Source organism: Nuphar pumila, chromosome 7 (genome assembly GCF_984573655.1).
Source record: "Nuphar pumila chromosome 7, dmNupPumi1.hap1.1, whole genome shotgun sequence".
Taxonomy (NCBI): domain Eukaryota; kingdom Viridiplantae; phylum Streptophyta; class Magnoliopsida; order Nymphaeales; family Nymphaeaceae; genus Nuphar; species Nuphar pumila.
The window spans coordinates 120507574-120525795 of NC_143255.1; the positions used below are offsets into that span (position 1 = coordinate 120507574).

The 18222-nt window shown below is 36.4% G+C and overlaps 1 protein-coding gene across 5 annotated transcripts in view; it reads right to left on the minus strand.

The window, feature by feature from the left end:
• Positions 1-8914: 8914 nt before the first annotated feature.
• The window catches only part of LOC149833221 (SAGA-associated factor 29 homolog A-like), a 43210-nt gene continuing 33902 nt past the window's right edge, over positions 8915-18222 (minus strand). For 3 of the 5 annotated variants that reach the window (XR_016433409.1, XR_016433408.1, XR_016433407.1), the window contains exon 10: positions 9021-9243. Coding sequence is in view for 2 of the 5 variants with exons in the window: in XM_090014998.1 (XP_089871124.1) it covers positions 9135-9243 (109 nt within the window). In the remaining 3 variants the exon portion in view is untranslated. Of the gene's footprint in view, positions 9244-18222 lie in introns of all 5 variants that reach the window. The other 2 variants (XM_090014998.1, XM_090014997.1) reach the window with 1 other exon arrangement.

Genomic DNA, 18222 nt, shown 5'->3' on the forward strand with positions numbered 1-18222 from the left:
TTGCTAAAATGGCAACTAAAATTGGATTTGTACGGATGTCACAGCCAAAAACCCATTTATTAGTGGGTTTGGTAAAATTTTTGAATCTGATCTACTTAGTGCTTGTAACTCTGAACCTAAGGCATGAGTATCAATAACAACTTTCAAATTGTTCATTTAACAAACCGCCACTTCAAAATTTCTAATAGGATTATTTGCTTTGAAAATATTAATCTCCAATGATGAAACAAATATGCATCCTATTTGTGTTTAACAAAGTCTCCTAAGATATTCCCGGTGGACGTTGAGAAAATCATATCAAAGTGGTACCAGAGTGAATTAGAAGACTCAGGTCCATAAACTGTCTAGTTGAATCCATTTTTCATTTTAAATTTCTTTAAATTGTATTTTGAATATTGGATCTATACGAGATCCTTAAGTAATTATGAAGTTAATTAATATAGAGAATTATTTTAATTAGAGTTTATCAATTCTGTAATTTGTTTTGATTAAAAATTATCATCTACAAAAATGTGAAAAATACAAATGTTTCATTAGTTTTGATAAGAAATAAATCTGTTATTTTTTAATTTCTCATTATTTCTTACTTTTCTTAGATAATCCTATAGTTGTTTAGGTTATCTTGTAAATCGGGGTTTTGATTTACATAAATTTGGTATCAAAGTCGTAAAGCCAAGCTTTATTGAGGATCCTATAAGACAATGGAAAGGTTTCATTCGATTTGTTTATTCGAGCCGTTCGAGAAAACATTCTAGTCAGATTCGACAAAAAATGTCAACTTGAGAAGCATCATCGATTGATCATGGCTTACGACTACTTTGATCAACGACAATCATAGTCATCGGTAAGCAATGTTGCATCTCGACATTCACCCATGGCAGCCACTCAACCAGATGTATCAAGTGGTCATCATATTTGTTAGAGCATCAACCAATGATGACTCAGGTACCACCACAATGGTAAGATCCACAAATTTTGTGAATTTCTAATCAATATAAAGAGAATTTTTATTTGTTAAATTCAAGTTATATTAACTCCATTCTACACAATTTTGAGGGAGGTCATCTACTTCAAGAATTCTTTAAATTGGTGTTTTGGTGTTCTTCGTCAAGGTAGGGTCTAAACATCTACCTCACATAGATTTTACAATGATAGAATGTTTGTTTTTATGCAAAAAAAATGAGGTTTTAAAAAAATATAGATATGTTGATGTTTAAAGTGCATGCATGATGCTAAAAAATGCATATATGTATGATGTTTCAAACTGTGTCTATAATAATGCTTAAAAATATATGCAAGATGTTCAAATATGCATCTATGTTAATACTTAATAATGCATGTATGTTGTTTAAAAATGCATATATGTATGATGTTTCATACTATGTATTTTATAATGATGCTTCAAAATACATGTATGATATTAAAAAATTCATATATATATGACATTCAAATATGTATATATGTTAATATTTAATAATGCATATATGTAAGATGTTTCAAACTATGTATCTATGATGATGCTTGAAAATGCATGTATAATATTAAAATATATATATATATATGTATGATGTTTAAATATGTATCTATGTTAATGCTTAATAATGCATGTATGTTGCTAAAAAATATATATATTTATGATGTTTCAAACTATGTATATATAATGCTTGAAAATACATATATAATGTTAAAAAAATGCATATATGTTAATACTTAATAATGTATGTATGTTGCCTAAAAATGCATATATATATATATATATATGATGCTTAAAATGTACGTATAATGATAAAAAATGCATATATGTATGATGTTCAAAATATATCTTTACATTGATGCTAAAAAATACTTGTATGTTGTTCAAAACAGCATATATGTATGATGTTTAAAATATGTATCCATGTTGAGGCTTGAAAATGCATGTATATTGTTCAAAAATGCATATATATATGATATTCAAAAAATATATATATATAATAATGCTCAAAATGCATGTATGATTGTTCAAATAAATAAATAAATATATACATATATATATACATATATATAGTGATGTTTAAAATGCATCCATGTTTCAAATATGAAATTTATTTAGGCATTGTGCTATGTTTCAAATTTAAAATTTATTTAATCATTGTGCTTATGTTTCAATCTTAAATTTCTTTAAGCATTTTGATATGTTAAAACTGAAACTTATTTGAGCATTTTTCCTATGTTTCAAATCTAAAATTTATTTAGACCTTATGATTATGTTAATTTTGAAAATGACACGAGCGAATTGTCTATTTCAAATAGAAATGAGTAGTGTTTTGCCTAAATTGAAATGTATATATATATATATAGTTGATATCTAAAGATCTAAAATAGTGTGTGTGTATATATATAGTTGATATACTTCTAAACCAAAGTAGTATGTGATTGTAAATGTGATGGTTGATCAAATCCGAACTTCATGTGTGAATGATTACGTGGGCTCCATAAATCCAGGATTTGGTTTACATTATGTATGAGATTGTATGCAAGTGTTGGTGGAATAAAAAAATATGTTTTTGTTGTCTTACTGTTATTAGTCATAAAACATGTTGAACATTGTTTTATGTTATTATGAAATATCACATGACATTAAGGTTATATGCATACATTAAAGAAATTTATGATACTTGGTACATAACTACTATGTGTAGCATGATGTTTTATTTCTTTTATCATACTGTAAGCCATATAGAGCATGCATGTACATGCATGCATACATTCACTCGACTACTTAGGATGGAGTAGTTTGTTCGAGCAAATTTATGATGCTTTGATATGCATCTATTGTGTGTGTGATATGAACATTATATTTCTTTTATCGTACTATAAGCTATCTAGTATGCTTGTACTATTGTAGTTCATGTGTGAGCTACACACTTAACCTATTGAGAATCCTTGGGTGCGAAAGGAATGCATCATATTATAAATAATACATGCTTATATCTACATACTTATGAGATCCGCTTTCATAGACTAAAGGTGTCAGAGCAACACTAAATTAGGTTGGGTACATATGAATGCATCATAATATGGTTGTTACCCTAAAGGGGTATTTGGGCTACTGAGCCCTGGCTTGACTAATGCTTTAAAGTACACGTGATTATGAATAAGAACTCAATAACCTATTCAAATATTTTATTTTGAGTAACATGTTATTTTGTATGGGAGCAATGACGTCTTAGATGATTTATAGTCACTCGTAGGTTTAGAAAATCGAGACTATCCATGTGTTCTAGGTGATAGATTTCAACTATTGCATCTAGTCCTAGATTGCAATCCTATTCTAAATTGATGTCTTTGCGGGAACTACTCTCAGGACCACCCACTTTAGATATTTGGTCAGTTAGACACTTCGAGCAATAAAAAATATATTGCATAATAGACACAACATTGTAGTCACAATTGTTTTCAATGATGGATCCCTGAGTACCCGGAATCATAAATTAAGATAAACAAAGACTTATTGGCACAACTTTTGAGTTTGTTATTGAATGATAAGATACATGTTTGATATTTTTATTAGATGTATGTTGATATCTTGAATAAATACATATTTGATAACTTGAATAATGAGTTACGTGTTTAGTACTTGGCATGCCTTATATCTTTTGCATGATTATGATATACATGAATGTGATATGCATACATGTGATATGTATGATTATGATGTATATGAATGTGATATGCATAAATATGATATGCATGAATGTAATATACTTGATTATAATATATATTTTATATTTTTTCAATCTTTATGTGGTTGGTGTATTCACCTACCAAACTTTCATGAGTCTGACCTTTTAATGAGATATGTTCACGTAAGCAATGAATAGTTGTCCGATGATGCGATATGGTGGCAAAGCCGGGATACCATGTTCTATTGACTCATGATCCTAGAAAGTTTTTAGATCTCAGTTGGACTGTGATGTTTTTAACTTTTTACATTGGAACATAATATTGTTTAAGTTGAATGTTGATACATTATGGTTTATGTTGGAATGATATTACTTTTTATTTTAATTCATGTAGAGTCGAATTTTTAATGGAATCATTTAATGTGAGGACCTGGATCCAAGTCTAAATGGGAATTGGATTCAGTTAAGTTTAGAGTGTATTATTTTTGTAACTCATCTAAAGCTGTCTAATTCAAACCGAAATTATTTTTGCTATGTACCGATCCTCTCATTTGAGTTGAATTATATTTTAAAAAAAAATTATTTAAAAATTTAGACTTGTTTTTGGGTTAAAAAATCTATGGTATTACAACAACAACCACCATTTTTTTCCTCTTCCTCCACCACCTAAGCCTTGTCGATGGGAAGCCCAACTGTCAGCTGAAACCTAACCCGGTTCCCCCCTTTCTTCTCCCTCTTCCTTCCATTTTCTCTCTCATCTAACTGCCACTGGTGAGGTGCAGGCCAACAAGGATCCCACCAGTTGGTTGACGCCAACCACCCATGATCAATGATGCCTCGATTCGTCAGCCATCGGCCTACTAAGGAAGGAGGGTCTCTATGTTAGGTGTAAGAAGGAAGGGAGAGAGAATTCAAAGGAGAAACTGGGCTGTTTTGGAGAAGGTGGTCTTGATGAGGTAGAATAGTCCCATATTGCTTGTGCTTGAGTTTTCTGTGGGCTTTATAAGCCACTTGTGAACTCATACACTTGTTCTTGAGAACAAGAGAGTAGGATGACCACCACACACACGCACGCACGCGCGCCCGCCGTGCCGTGTCGAGCCGAGCCGAGTTCGGGTTCGGGTAATTGGCCCTTTAGGGCCATATCCAATCAAGACAAAGAAACTTTTTACCCAAAGTTTCTTTGGATATTTGGATTCTGTAACGGGTTATGGGAAATGATAACGGCGACTCCTCATAGTCCGTGCCCGTTATGGCTCTTTGGATTCCGTAACAGATCTCGATCTTTCGAAGTCCGTTAACGGATCACGTCTCCTCAGAATCCGTAAAGGGTCCTTCCACGTTTCATAACCGTTCGTGGGTTATAAAAGCATGGTAAGGGTTGGGGTTACGCACAGGCTGAGACAGATGCATTTCTGAAGCTCTGCGATTTCCCATCTCCCCTGTTGCTCTCTCTCTCTCTTTCCTGTGTTCTGCAGCATTTGGTTCATGGAGGTTGTTTTCGAAGGACGATCCGCCGGAGTGCACCGTTCGGTTCGTCGTGGCTATTGTATCCTGGGGAAGGACGCCGGACCCTGATTTGCACTGTATGTGGGGGTGAATCTTCTCTAAGGGAAGTACTTTCGTACGCCTTAGCCTGTTACATAATCTAAACATGATTCTGTTGTTTTCTTTATGTTCTTTGCATCTGTTTGCTCGAATGTTGTCGTCTGGATTTTGGTTGTATGCGGAAACTGACATGCCTGCTCCCTGTTATTGTTTCGATCGTTTGTTGATCATGATGTATACACTGTTGTATTTCATGTTTTCTATCGTGTTTTATATCATGATGACGATTGTGAAACTGTGTGATCCGAAAAATGATCGAACACTCTAAACCCTAGACCTGCCTCCCCCTTTTTTACTTCTCTTACCACCTCTTCTTGGCTTTCTTCTCCTCCCACCACCACCTTTAAATCTACCATCACCATCGTCGTCTTCTTTCTTCTTTCATTTTCCCCACCTAAATCTACTAAAAAGCAGGGCTCGTCAACCATGCCCAATCAACAGGACCCCCACCTGTAGGCGAGAGGGCCCCCACTAGCCGCTAGTTCTGATGGGTGGTTCTCTTTGGGCTAACCCCAACCCTAGCCCTAGCTCCTTCACCTTTTGCTCTCAACCCATCGTCGATGGTGGATTGTATGAGCAAACCGGTTCTTATTTGAACCAATTCATTTTATTGAGCCCATCATGCACTTCCTCATACCAGCCTTCAAACCCAACTCAATCCTCCTTTGGTTGCTTTGAAACCTGTTCAAGGGTTGCTAACCGGTTCCAATCCCTTTTCAACTCACCAACCCTTGCTTTAGACCTAAACTCGACCCAAAATATGCCCCATCTTGATCCAAAACCTTGTTTGAATCAATTGGGTCAACACCAAACCCAAATCTTTAATTGAATCCATTCTAGTCCTACCCAAAATAAATTCCAAAATTTGGACTTGGGTGAAACTCAAACTCTTTTCAACAACCCAAATGGCTTGTCAATGGGTCGGTTTAGAGAGCAACACTGAGATCCAGTTTCTTATTATGACCCATAATTAGAGGTGACAATGGGTTGGGTTTGACCTAAACCCAACCCATACCGAACCCTATAAGATTAGGGTTTCGTGATAAATAATAAGGCCCAATTAGAATCCAGGTCAGACTTGAAGGGTCTGATTAATATATGGAGCTGGGTATGGTTTGTGAAGTTTCATACCTCACTCAGGCTCGATTCGAGTTTCAATTAAGATCCATATTTTTTCAATGTAAAAATAATTTAAAAAATATTATTTTACTGGGTATGGTCCATGTCTGGTTCATGTAATCCTTATAGGATCCATGTACGGTTTTTCTTATGGCAGGTTTGATTTAACTCGGATCCTCACCCGGTACCATAATCTCAAATTAGGTTTGGCTCTGGTTTCACCTGAGTTTGAATCAAACCCGACCCGTTGATACCCCTACCCATAACCCACAAGGTGGAATGAAATTGAAAAAATTACAAGCCGGATCTAGACTTGAGGGCAAGTTTTCTTCAACCTGGGGAGAATGATGCAGGAGTTAAATAAAAAAACTCAGATCCATAAAGGGTCCAGTTAGATCCATTTTTTATTTTGAATATTTTTAGATTGTATTTTGGATATTAGATCTATACAAGATCTGTATCTAATTAGGAAGTTAATTAAGATAAAGAATTATCATATTGGAGTTTATCAATTACGTAATTTGGAATTCTCATAAAAAAAGGTGAGAAACCCAAATGTTTAATCAATTTTGAGAAGTAAATCCCAGTTAATTTCTTTTAATTTTTAGTTTTTTTTTCAATTTCTCATTATTTCATGCTTTTCCTATATAATCTGGTAGTTGGTTAGATTTTCTTGTAAATCAGGCTTCTGATTTACATTACAAGGTAAAGTTAAATTGTGGAACATATTAAAAGTAACAGAGAGAGAGAATGGCATTAGGAAAATCCTACCAAACTTGCCAAAGTTAAATATTATGAAATATAGTAAGAGTTACCTAATGTCAAATAATACATAATTAATTTTAAAGTTACCAAAGAGAGAGGTATATAATTAGTTATCAATTTCAAACGTCTAACATGCATGGGATACGTTAGGCTACTTCCAATTCCTTTTATAAGTCATTAAAGAGGAGGTCTTTTAGGTCACCCATTAAAGGAGGGTATGCTCTTGTTATAACTTATAAGTGAACCTTTTATATCCTGGTCTACTCGGTACTCTCTTCAGCTTTGAATGGGGTGAGAGGTGGTGGACACTGGTTATGACAACAGTATTGAGATTCTTAGTTTTTTGGAGTAAGGAGCCTGTAATAGGTAATTTTATTTTATTTTCTTATCTTCAAAATTTAAAAGTATCAAATTTAGTTTTGAATTCTATAATCGCCCTCTTGATTTGAATTAAAAGTTGTGGGTTTTATGCTCCTTCGACGAGAACAAGCCGTTGGTCTAGTCCTAATGAAGTTTTGGTAGAGGGTTGAAGAGTAAAATTTAAAAGCAGTGGAGGTTTTGATTTCCCATTAAAGTCTACAAACCGTACCCAGTATGAAGATGGATCCTAATAGAAAAAGGTTGATCAATTTCTTAGAGAAGTTATAGATTCTAGGCTTTCAATATGCTTGAAATATGGCGTTTAATTAAAATGCTATGAAACATATTTTGTTGGACACTTGAACATTAAAAAGGGAGTTGGGTTGCGACAATAGATTGGCCCTTTTTATGTCTAGTTTTTTACGACGAGAAATCCTTGCTGAAGCAAGGAAAACCCTGGGTGGGGCCTCACGACCATCCTGCCTTACGTGGCCCACCTCTAAAAGGTATGGACACACTCGTGCACCAGCAGGGTTTGACCCGCTGCCGGTGCCTTCATCTCAGCTCCCTCACAACCACACTGCTGGTCACGCGGGCGATTGACTCTTTTTATGTCAAACAATTTAGATTTTGTGTTTCTGTTTATTGCATAGAGAAACTATGTTGGTATTAGATACCTGGTCATGCTGGTCTTAACCTGTTGTCACTGTCTTGGCAGCCGCTCCCCTCAACCTTCAAAGAACCTCCCTGAAAAAGAGGGTGCCCGATGGTTAACCCACCAATCGCTTCCCCGTGATTCTTGGATTTTTCTCAAGAACCCATGATTTTAACTCACAATCACAACACTTTCTCAAAGTTGGTGAAACATAAGAAAAATATAAGCTGTGATTGTGATTGTTATTGACTCAGAATCTTATGAAAGTTGGTCACAAGATTGACCTTGTGACAAACAATCACAACTTAAACTTTCTCAGTTATGATTGTTCATCCCAACCTATGACCAAAGCAAACATGTTCCCTGAGACCCAAGGGGTTTGGCATAGTGGATGGGGCCTAGACTCTTTGACCAGCAGTCTAGGTTTAAATCCCACCGGCATCAACCCCCCAGTAAGCCGAAGCTTGGCAACTCCATGGGGTTGAGGGGTAAGCCCTCGGAGTTTTACGCTGACAGGACAGCGATTGTAAGTACGGCAGGCTGAGTCAGTGCAGATAGGTCTGTGCCTCGGGGCGGTTTCTCGGACTAAAAAAAACATGTTTCCTTCTTTTTTTGTTTCTGGGATAGTCAAAATAGGGTTTGCCCCCAAATGGGATCCAAAACTGAGGTGTCTCTCTGTTAAGACATTGTGACTATAATGTTCTGATTGGAATCATTCAAGCATTCTTTCAGCCAGAAGATATTTTTGTTTCGTAAGCTTTCATATTGAAGGTCCCAGTCTATTGTCATGAAATTTCCCAAACATTAGCAAAATATACATACATATCTGATGAAGGACAAAGAATTCCACCAAATAGTTAGGACATTTAAACTGAAATCACTATAACAGCCCGTGGACATAATTTACAGAAACATCCAAAGAAGAATTTTTACACGAGGCAAGGATAATGAAAACTTCAGAATCATTGCCGATGTCCCTCTGGAAGAGGAACAACCTTGTAAAAAGGTACATTCCTTTGGGGCAGCCCTGGAGATCCTTCTTCTTCATCGTCATCAAATTCTAACAGGTAACTGAAAGGAGCACCAGATAAAACATAATTAAATACCAGAAAACAGTAATGAAGTTTTAGAAATATTGTAACATCGATAACATTTTTTTTCACTTGTGGGAAAAATCTTCAATAATTATAGATGTACCTTGTAGCAATTTTATTTACTAAAAATAAGCTACTGCTGTGATTTTTTCTTCACGCGGAATTGGCAGAAAAGCATCTTTCTTACAACACATTAAAAAAATCCAAGTTGTAAAAAACGCACCTAAATTTTTTCTAGGTCAACCCATATTTTCATTAATCCAACTGGAGTTAGGACATTACACTTAGATTTTAACCTCTCTCTCAAAAAGCCAAAAAGTTTGTCTTTGCTTTAAAAGTTAAAAATAGTAGTTTTGGAATGTAATCAGCCAAGGAAGATTTCAGTTATCTTTTAAAAAATTCAAAAAACTTTTTTTCTTCATTCAAGGAAAGTTGGGCGGTATACAACAAATTGAAAAAGGTGAAAAGGATCCGAGACCCGGGACCCGACCCGAGTCGACCCAATCCATGTAATGTAAAGATCGTGTACAGAGTATACATTTACTCTTAATCGGGTCTGGATACACCAGACCCAGATCCATATCTATGTAAAACAAAGTTATAAATGTATTCCTTTAGGTCACGATTTCATACAGAAATCGTGACAGACGCAGTTCTTGCATTTCGTCTCTCTCTCTCTCTCTCTCTCTCTCTCTCTCTCTCTCTCTTTCTCAATGCAGGTACGGGTGATGGATTTCTAACATGGTATCAAAGCATAATAGGAATGTTACAGTACCTCACATTCACTAGACCTAACATTGTTTATTCAGTCAATCAAGTATCTCAATTTATGCATGCGCCACGTACTGGACATATGGAAGCCGTCAAGAAAATCCTTAGATATATGAAAGGGACTATTGGGGATGGATTGATATATTCACCACAGTCATATGGCAAAGATGAGCACGAGCTTACTGTATATTATGATGCTGACTGGGCAGGAGATCCTGACGAACGAATATCTACATCAGGATATTGTGTCTTCATTGGAAGAAATTTAGTCTCTTGGAGCAGTAGAAAACAAAAGGCTATCGCTAAATCAAGCACTGAGGCTGAATATAGATCCATGTGACTTCGGCAGTAGCAGCAGCCATGGATTCATTCCTACTTGCTTCCTTTGTAACAAAAGGGGGCATATCAAGGCAAATTGTTGGCATAATCCAGAGAATAAAGGAAAGGGTCCACAAACGGAAACCAAAAGAAAGTTCACAAATACCAGAGACAGTGGAGAGATTAAAGATCTGCTGATATCTGCCTTATCAGAGTTGAAATTAAGGCAGAGCGATGAAGGCACTTGGTTTGTTGACTCAGGAGCAGCAACTCATGTGACATGCGATGCAGGTAAAATTTCTAACCCTATTCCTTATTTTGGAAAAAGTAAGATTGTCACTAGAGATGGATCCCACCATCCTGTTTCTCATGTTGGAAAAACTGTCATCCCCATGCCATATTTCACTCTTACTCTTTCTGACGTTCTTCATGCTCCTGACATCAAGAAAAATATTGTCTCTGTTTCCAAACTTATTGATGATAATAATGCTTCAGTTGAATTCACTCCCTTGTCTGTGCAAGTCAAGGACCTACACACGAGGGAAACATTCGCTGAAGGAAAGAGACGAGGCAATATGTATGTCTTTGAAGAAGCTTCATGTCATGTTGTTCGCCCTGTTCATCTGAATTCGAAGCCTTCATTAGAGTCATGTTCATCCTCTTATGCTAATGTTTTTAGTATTTATGAATGTAATAAGTCATTTTTGTGGCATAGTCGATTAGGACATTGTGGGAGTCATTTTATTGAAAAACTTGTCTCTAATAATCTCATTCCAAAAGAAAGTCTCAATGGGAATGAGAGCAGTCATAAGTGTTTGAGTTGTCTTTCATGCAAGAGTCATAATATTGCCTTTCCATTCCATTAATAAGAGAGCTTCAAAACCTTTTGAGATAATTTGTTTTGATGTATGGGGACCCGCCCCGATTGCCTCTGGATCCGGGAGCAGATACTATCTAATCTTTGTCGATAACTATTCTCGATACACTTGGATATATTTCATAAAAAATAAGTCAGAAGTCTTCTCTTTGTTTCAAAGTTTTCTTTCCTTGGTCAAAAATCAATTTTCTGAATCCATTCAATTTTTCCAATGTGATGAAGGTGGGGAATTCTCATCCCGTGATTTTATTTCCTTTCTCCGAAATAACGGAATAGGAAGAAGGGTGTCCTGCCCTCACACCCCTCAACAAAATGGGATTGTTGAACGAAAACATAGGCATATTGTTGAAAGTGTCATGAGCATGCTTCATGACAGTAATCTTCCCATCAACCTATGGACAGAAGCTTTCCATTCTGTCGTACATGTGATAAATAGACTACCTATGGTTGTTCTGAAAAATAAGTCTCCTTATCACTATTTTTTTGGAGCTCATCCTAGTTATCACGATCTGCATGTTTTTGGATGTGTTTGTTATGTGCATATTGATCAGTCCCCTGAGAAAACAAGTTTCAGGACAAGGCCAAGAAGTGTAGGTTTGTGGGATATGCAGATGACTATAAAGGATATAGGTGTTATGATCACATCAACAAACGCATCAGAACCTCAAGAAATGTTGTCTTTGATGAACAAAATTTTGATCGCGAAGCTGACGCAACGAACATGTCAACTGAAGTTTACTATCCTTGGCTGAGTTCAGAACTTTTTGCTGGCCCCAATGAAGCGTGTTCCTCAGATTCCGTGCAACAAGAAGAAGAGATGTTTGAGAACACTGGGACGTTGGGATCACAGAATGCAGAGGAAGCACCAGGTAGATATAAAGGCATTGTCTATTCCAGACAGAGACCGATAGCATCAAGTCATTAAGATAATGTCTCAGTCACCAATCCAACTCCTCATACTCTTGCGATCAGAAAATCAAACTGCATACGAAATCCTATTGACAGGTGGGTCAGCTATAACAATTTTTCCTTGGATCTTCAACTCTTTTTAACTGCCCTCAATAAGGAAGATGAGCTCATTATGTACTATCAGGCAGTCACTTCTACCAAATGGGTAGAAGCCATGAATGATGAAATGCAAGCCTTACATGAATGTGGAACCTGGGAAGTTGTTCTCAGACCACCTGACAAAAATGTTGTCAGATGTAAATGGGTCTATAAAATAAAGTACAAGCCAGATGGAACCATTGAACGATATAAGGCAAGGCTTGTGGCAAAAGGATTCACTCAAGAAGCAGGGCAAGACTATGATAAGACATTTAGTCCGGTTGTAAGAATGGGAACAATTCGAATTATTATTTCTCTGGCTGTTGAACATGGATGGAAGTTGAGTCAACTTGATGTGAAAAATGCATTCTTGCATGGAGATTTGAAGGAGGAAGTATACATGGAGCAACCTCTTGGATATCAAGAACAAAACTGTAAAACCCATGTGTGCAGGTTAAACAGAGTTATCTATGGTCTGAAGCAAGCATCTCGCTCTTGGTTTGATAGCTTCTCGCTAGAGATTCAGAAACATGGATTTTCACGTTCCATGTTGGACCACTCATTATTTATTTTTAAAAATCAGACTGTGACTACTCTATTATTAATTTATGTCGATGATATTATCATCACAGGAAACTCTGCAACCCACATTCAAGAAGTCAAAGACTTACTAGGTCAGAGGTTCAAAATGAAAGATCTTGGAGTTCTACGTTATTTTCTTGGCGTAGAAGTTGATAACCAGGCTCATGGCTTGACACTCACTCAGCATAAGTACACCGTAGACGTTCTCAGCAAGGCAGGCATGAAAGACTGCAAACCTCTAGGAACTCCGAGTGTGCTTCATCAGAAACTTAGCGCTGATGATAGAGATTTGTGTGATGACCCCACCAGGTATCGAAGCATAATAGGAATGTTACAGTACCTCACATTCACTAGACCTGACATCGTTTATTCAGTCAATCAAGTATCTCAATTTATGCATGCGCCACATACTGGACATATAGAAGCCGTCAAGAGAATCCTTAGATATCTGAAAGGAACTATTGGGGATGGATTGATATATTCACCACAGTCATATGGCAAAGATGAGCACGAGCTTACTGTATATTGTGATGTTGATTAGGCAGGAGATCCTGACGAACGAAGATCTACATCAAGATATTGTGCCTTCATTGGAAGAAATTTAGTCTCTTAGAGCAGTAGAAATCAAAAGGCTATCACTAGATCAAGCACTGAGGCTGAATATAGATCCATGGTTGCTGCTACTGCCGAAGTCACATGCATCAGGCATCTACTAACTGAAGTAGGAGAAAAGATCTCCCACACTACCTTGCTATGTGACAACCAAAGTACTATCAACATGTCATTCAATCCCGTACATCACAGTCGTGCTAAGCACATTGAGATTGACCAACACTTTGTGAGACAGAAGGTTGAAGAAAAAGAGATTGAGCCTGAATTCATCAGTACTGAAAGGCAAGTTGCAGACATATTTGTAATGAAAAGGGGGAGCGGCGGAAGCACCAATAAAGCAAATCACTCTTTAAGAGTGATTCCAAGAGCCAAGAACACAAACACTAAAAGTGTAAACAAAAAAACCCACAAAAGGGAAAATGACCAAAAGTCATAAGTTGGATATTATTGAAGGAAAAAAGAGGGTGAACAACCCTTACCATACAAGAGGAAAACCTCCTCTATTTATAGAGGAGGGAGCAATGAAGAAGGGACCGCAAGGGGCTCCCATGTAGTCGTTGGGAGCCCCAACGGTCATAAATATGACCGTAGGGGCCCCAACGACTACATGAGTGGGGCCCTTGTGGTCTTACAAAAAGGTAAAAAGAAAAAAGAAAAAAAAGAAAAGGAAAAAAGAAAAAGAGAAAAGAAAAAGGGAAAAGGGGTTACATGGGGATTTACCAAAATACCCCTATCGGGTATTTTGAGAATCAAAAAAGAAAAACTGTATATATATACATATATGTATATATATACTTATATATATACGTATGTATATATATAAGTATATATATATTTATATATACATAATTTAACACGCCCCCTCAAACTTTACGGGGAGAAGACCGAAAGTTTGCCAAGAAGAAACATAAATCGTGGAGTTGGGAGCGCTTTGGTGAAGAAGTCAGCCAATTGATATTCTAAAGTGATGTATGGTAATGTGATAGTTCCTCTGAGGTATTCATCTCGAACGTAGTGGCAATCCATCTCGATATGCTTGGTCTGTTCGTGAAACGTATGGTTGCTTGCAATGTAGATCGCACTTTTGTTATCACAGCAGAGCTTGGTGGGTGAGGAAATGAGGACACCCATGTCACCAATGAGCCCTCTAAGCCACACGATTTCCATTGTTGTCATTGGCATAGCCCGATATTCAGCTTCAGTGGATGATAGTGAGACCTTTTGTTGTTTCTTGCATCTCCACGAGATGAGAGATTCACCTAAAAAAATGCAAAGACCAGTAGTTGAGATACGATCATTGGGATTTCCTCCCCAATCAGTATCAGTAAAAGCAGTTAATTCAAGAGATGAGGAAGAGGATAAGAAGAGTCCCTTGGAGATGGTATTTTTGATGTATCGCACAATTCTCATTACAGCCGCCATATGAACTGTAGCAGGTGCATGCTGAAACTGGCTTGCTGCATGAACCGCATGAGTTATGTCTGGACGGGTGATGGATAAGTAGGTGAGAGATCCAATTAATTGACGATAGGGAGTTGGATCCTCAAGAAGAACACCATCCTCAAGTCTCAGCTTTGCATTGATAACTTCGGGAGTCTCAACTTTCTTTTCATCAGATATTCCAGATTTGGTACAAATGTCTGCTACCAATTTCATCTGAGATAAAATGTATCCTCGCGGGGAGTAAGCCACTTCAATTCCTAAAAAATATCTCAAGAATCCAAGGTAAACATATCAAAAGTTTCTTTTAACATAGACTTCACATCATTTACCCCCTTTTTGTCATCCCCAGTGATTATCATATCATCAACATATAACAGAAGAATAACAATAAAATTACATGTTTTCTTAACAAAAAGAGCAGTGTCAGTATAGCAAGAAGTAAATCCTAAATTGATTAATACATTACTAAATTTATCATACCAAGCTTTAGGAGTTTGCTTAAGTCCATATAAGGCTTTTTTTAATTTCAAAACTTTACCATTTAAATTCATACCCGGAGATGGTTCCATGTAAACTTCTTCATTTAAATTTTCATTTAAAAAGGCATTTTTGACATCTAGTTGAAAAATTGGCCATTTTTTAGCAGAGGTTATTGCAATAAGAGCTCGAACACTAGTCATTTGAGCAACAGGGGCAAAGGTTTCATCATAATCTACTTCATACTCTTGGGCATATCCCTTGGCCACTAACCTGGCCTTATATCTTTCTAAAGATCCATCGCACTTAGTTTTAACTTTAAAAACCCATCGGCATCCAATGGGTTTCTAGCCATTGGGTGGATCAACGATTTCCCAAGTTTGAGCCCTCTTAAGTGCATTAAGTTTCAGTTTCATTGGTTCATTCCAATGAGCATATTGTCTAGCATCATTATAATGAGTTGGTTCATGAATTGAGTGAAGAGCAAGCAGACATGCTCGAAAATTTGGAGAAAAAGAATCATAAGATACAAATCTATTTGGTATTTTTGAAATACGATTTGATCTTCTTTGAGAGGTTCTTCAGTTGACTCATTTTGAGAGAATTTTTCAAGGGCACAAGGATGATTACTTTCATTTCTTCTATAGTAGACTTGTATTTGCCTTTGTATATTTTCTTGTAAATTTTGGTCATCATTTGGAGGTTCAAAAAAAATCGTCTATGAGTGATTCACTAGATTCAACATTATCATCAATGGCCTTTTCTTGAGGCAATAAGTCAAATAAAAAGGAATAATCAATATCTTCATTTGGTTTATGCGAAAAACCATTTTCTTCTTCTAAGAATGTGACATCTTTTGAGATATAAAGTTTATTATTTGATATGTCAAAGCATCGATAACATTTTTTTTTTCGCCATATCCTAAGAAAATGCATTTAATAGCTCTAGAAGAAAGTTTATCATTTTTTTGAGTTAAAACAAAGCATTTACATCCAAAAATTCTTAGTCTTTTATAATCGGGAGACATATTGTAAAGTTTCTCAAATGGAGAAAGATTTTTTAAAGAAGATAAAGGAGTTCTATTGATAAGATACGTTGAGGTTAGAACCGCTTCGGCCCAAAAAAGATTTTGGAATATTTTTTTAGATTAATAAGGTTCTTGTGGTTTCTATTATGTGTCTATGCTTTCTTTCCGCAAGACCATTTTGTTGCGGAATGTTTGGACAAGAACGTTGATGGCAAATTCTGTTTTCTTTTAAATAGTTTGAAATTCATTTGACATGTATTCACCTCCCGAGTCGAACCTAAGAATTGATAGATTTCCCAAAAATTGATTTTTAACCATCGCATGGAATTCTTTAAAGAAGGAGAAAACTTCGGATTTGCGACTTAAGAAGTAAATCCATGTAAATCGAGTGAAGTCATCAATAAAGACCACATAGTACGAAAATCCTCCTTTAGACAAAATAGGGGAAGGTCCCCATACATCGGAATGAACAAGTTCAAAAGGCCGAGTGGTGAAATAATTTCTTTGAGAAAATGTAGCTTTAGATTTCCCAAAAATGCAATCTTTACAAGTCATGTGATTGTCTTTACAAGTATTGTTCAAAAAAGGAAAAAGAGTCATTTTTACAAAATTTGGATGACCAAGTCTCTCATGCCAAATTCCAATACTTTTGTCCTTTACAAGATTGCAAGATGACTTAGATGGAAGAGTTAAAAAATCCATAAAATAAAGATCACCCCTTCTATGGCCTTGCCCAATCAACTTCCCTGACTGGAGATCCTGCACGGTGCAATCTTTAGGTGAGAAAGAGACTTGGCATCCATGATCGGTGATTTGGGAAACAGAAAAAAGATTTAGATTAATTTTTGGAACGACTCTTACTTTAGGAACAAAGAAGGTTTGAGAAGTTTTAAAATCAAGTGTTCCAATACTTTCAATTTTTAAAGATGTCCCATCGGCCGTTGAAACATAAGAAGATATGGGTTCAGAAAAAACATTAGAAAGCGAGTTTTTATGAGATGTCATGTGAAAAGAAGCACCAGAGTCTAGTATCCACGTACCTGGAGGTGATGAAGAGTAGGCGATGGCGGCTCCGGATGTTGAAGATGTTGGAGAACTTCGGAGATATGATTAAGAGTTTCTTTGATATCTCCCTCTTTGACACTTTCTTCTTCCTTCTTTGGAGAATTTTCTCCAACCGCGGCCACTTTTCCTTTAAGCTTTGGGCAAACCGGTTTAATGTGACCCGGTTCATTACAATAGTGGCAAATCACTCCCTTTCTATATCCATTATTTTTGTTAAAGTGGAGAGGTTTATATGCTTTTACATTTGATCCGGGCCTAAAAACGGCCAAAACTGCATCACCCTTGATACTTAGGCCAAGTCGAGTTTCTTCTTGACATACTTCGGCAAGGGCATCTTCAATGGGTAAGGCTTTACTTCTATGGAGAAGGGATGCCCTAACTTGTTCATATTCCGGTCGTAGACCATGAAGAAATTGGAACAAGTGCTCATTTTCAATTTGTTCTCTTCTTAACTCAATATCTTCCGGAGCCACTAATTTAGGCTCAAGAAGAACAATCTCATCCCAAAGAGGGGTTAAAGATTTAAAGTAGTCACGGACACTCATATCCGCTTGTCTAGTGGAACGAATTTTCTCTTGACAAAAAAATTGTCTAGCAAGATCCTTTTGGGTATACATACCCTTAAGGAAGAACCATGCCTCATTGGCTCTTCTAAATTTTGCAATATTTGCACAATTTTTGAGGTCCACATTTTTCATAAACCATACCAAAATTTTGGCATGATTACTTTCCCAATC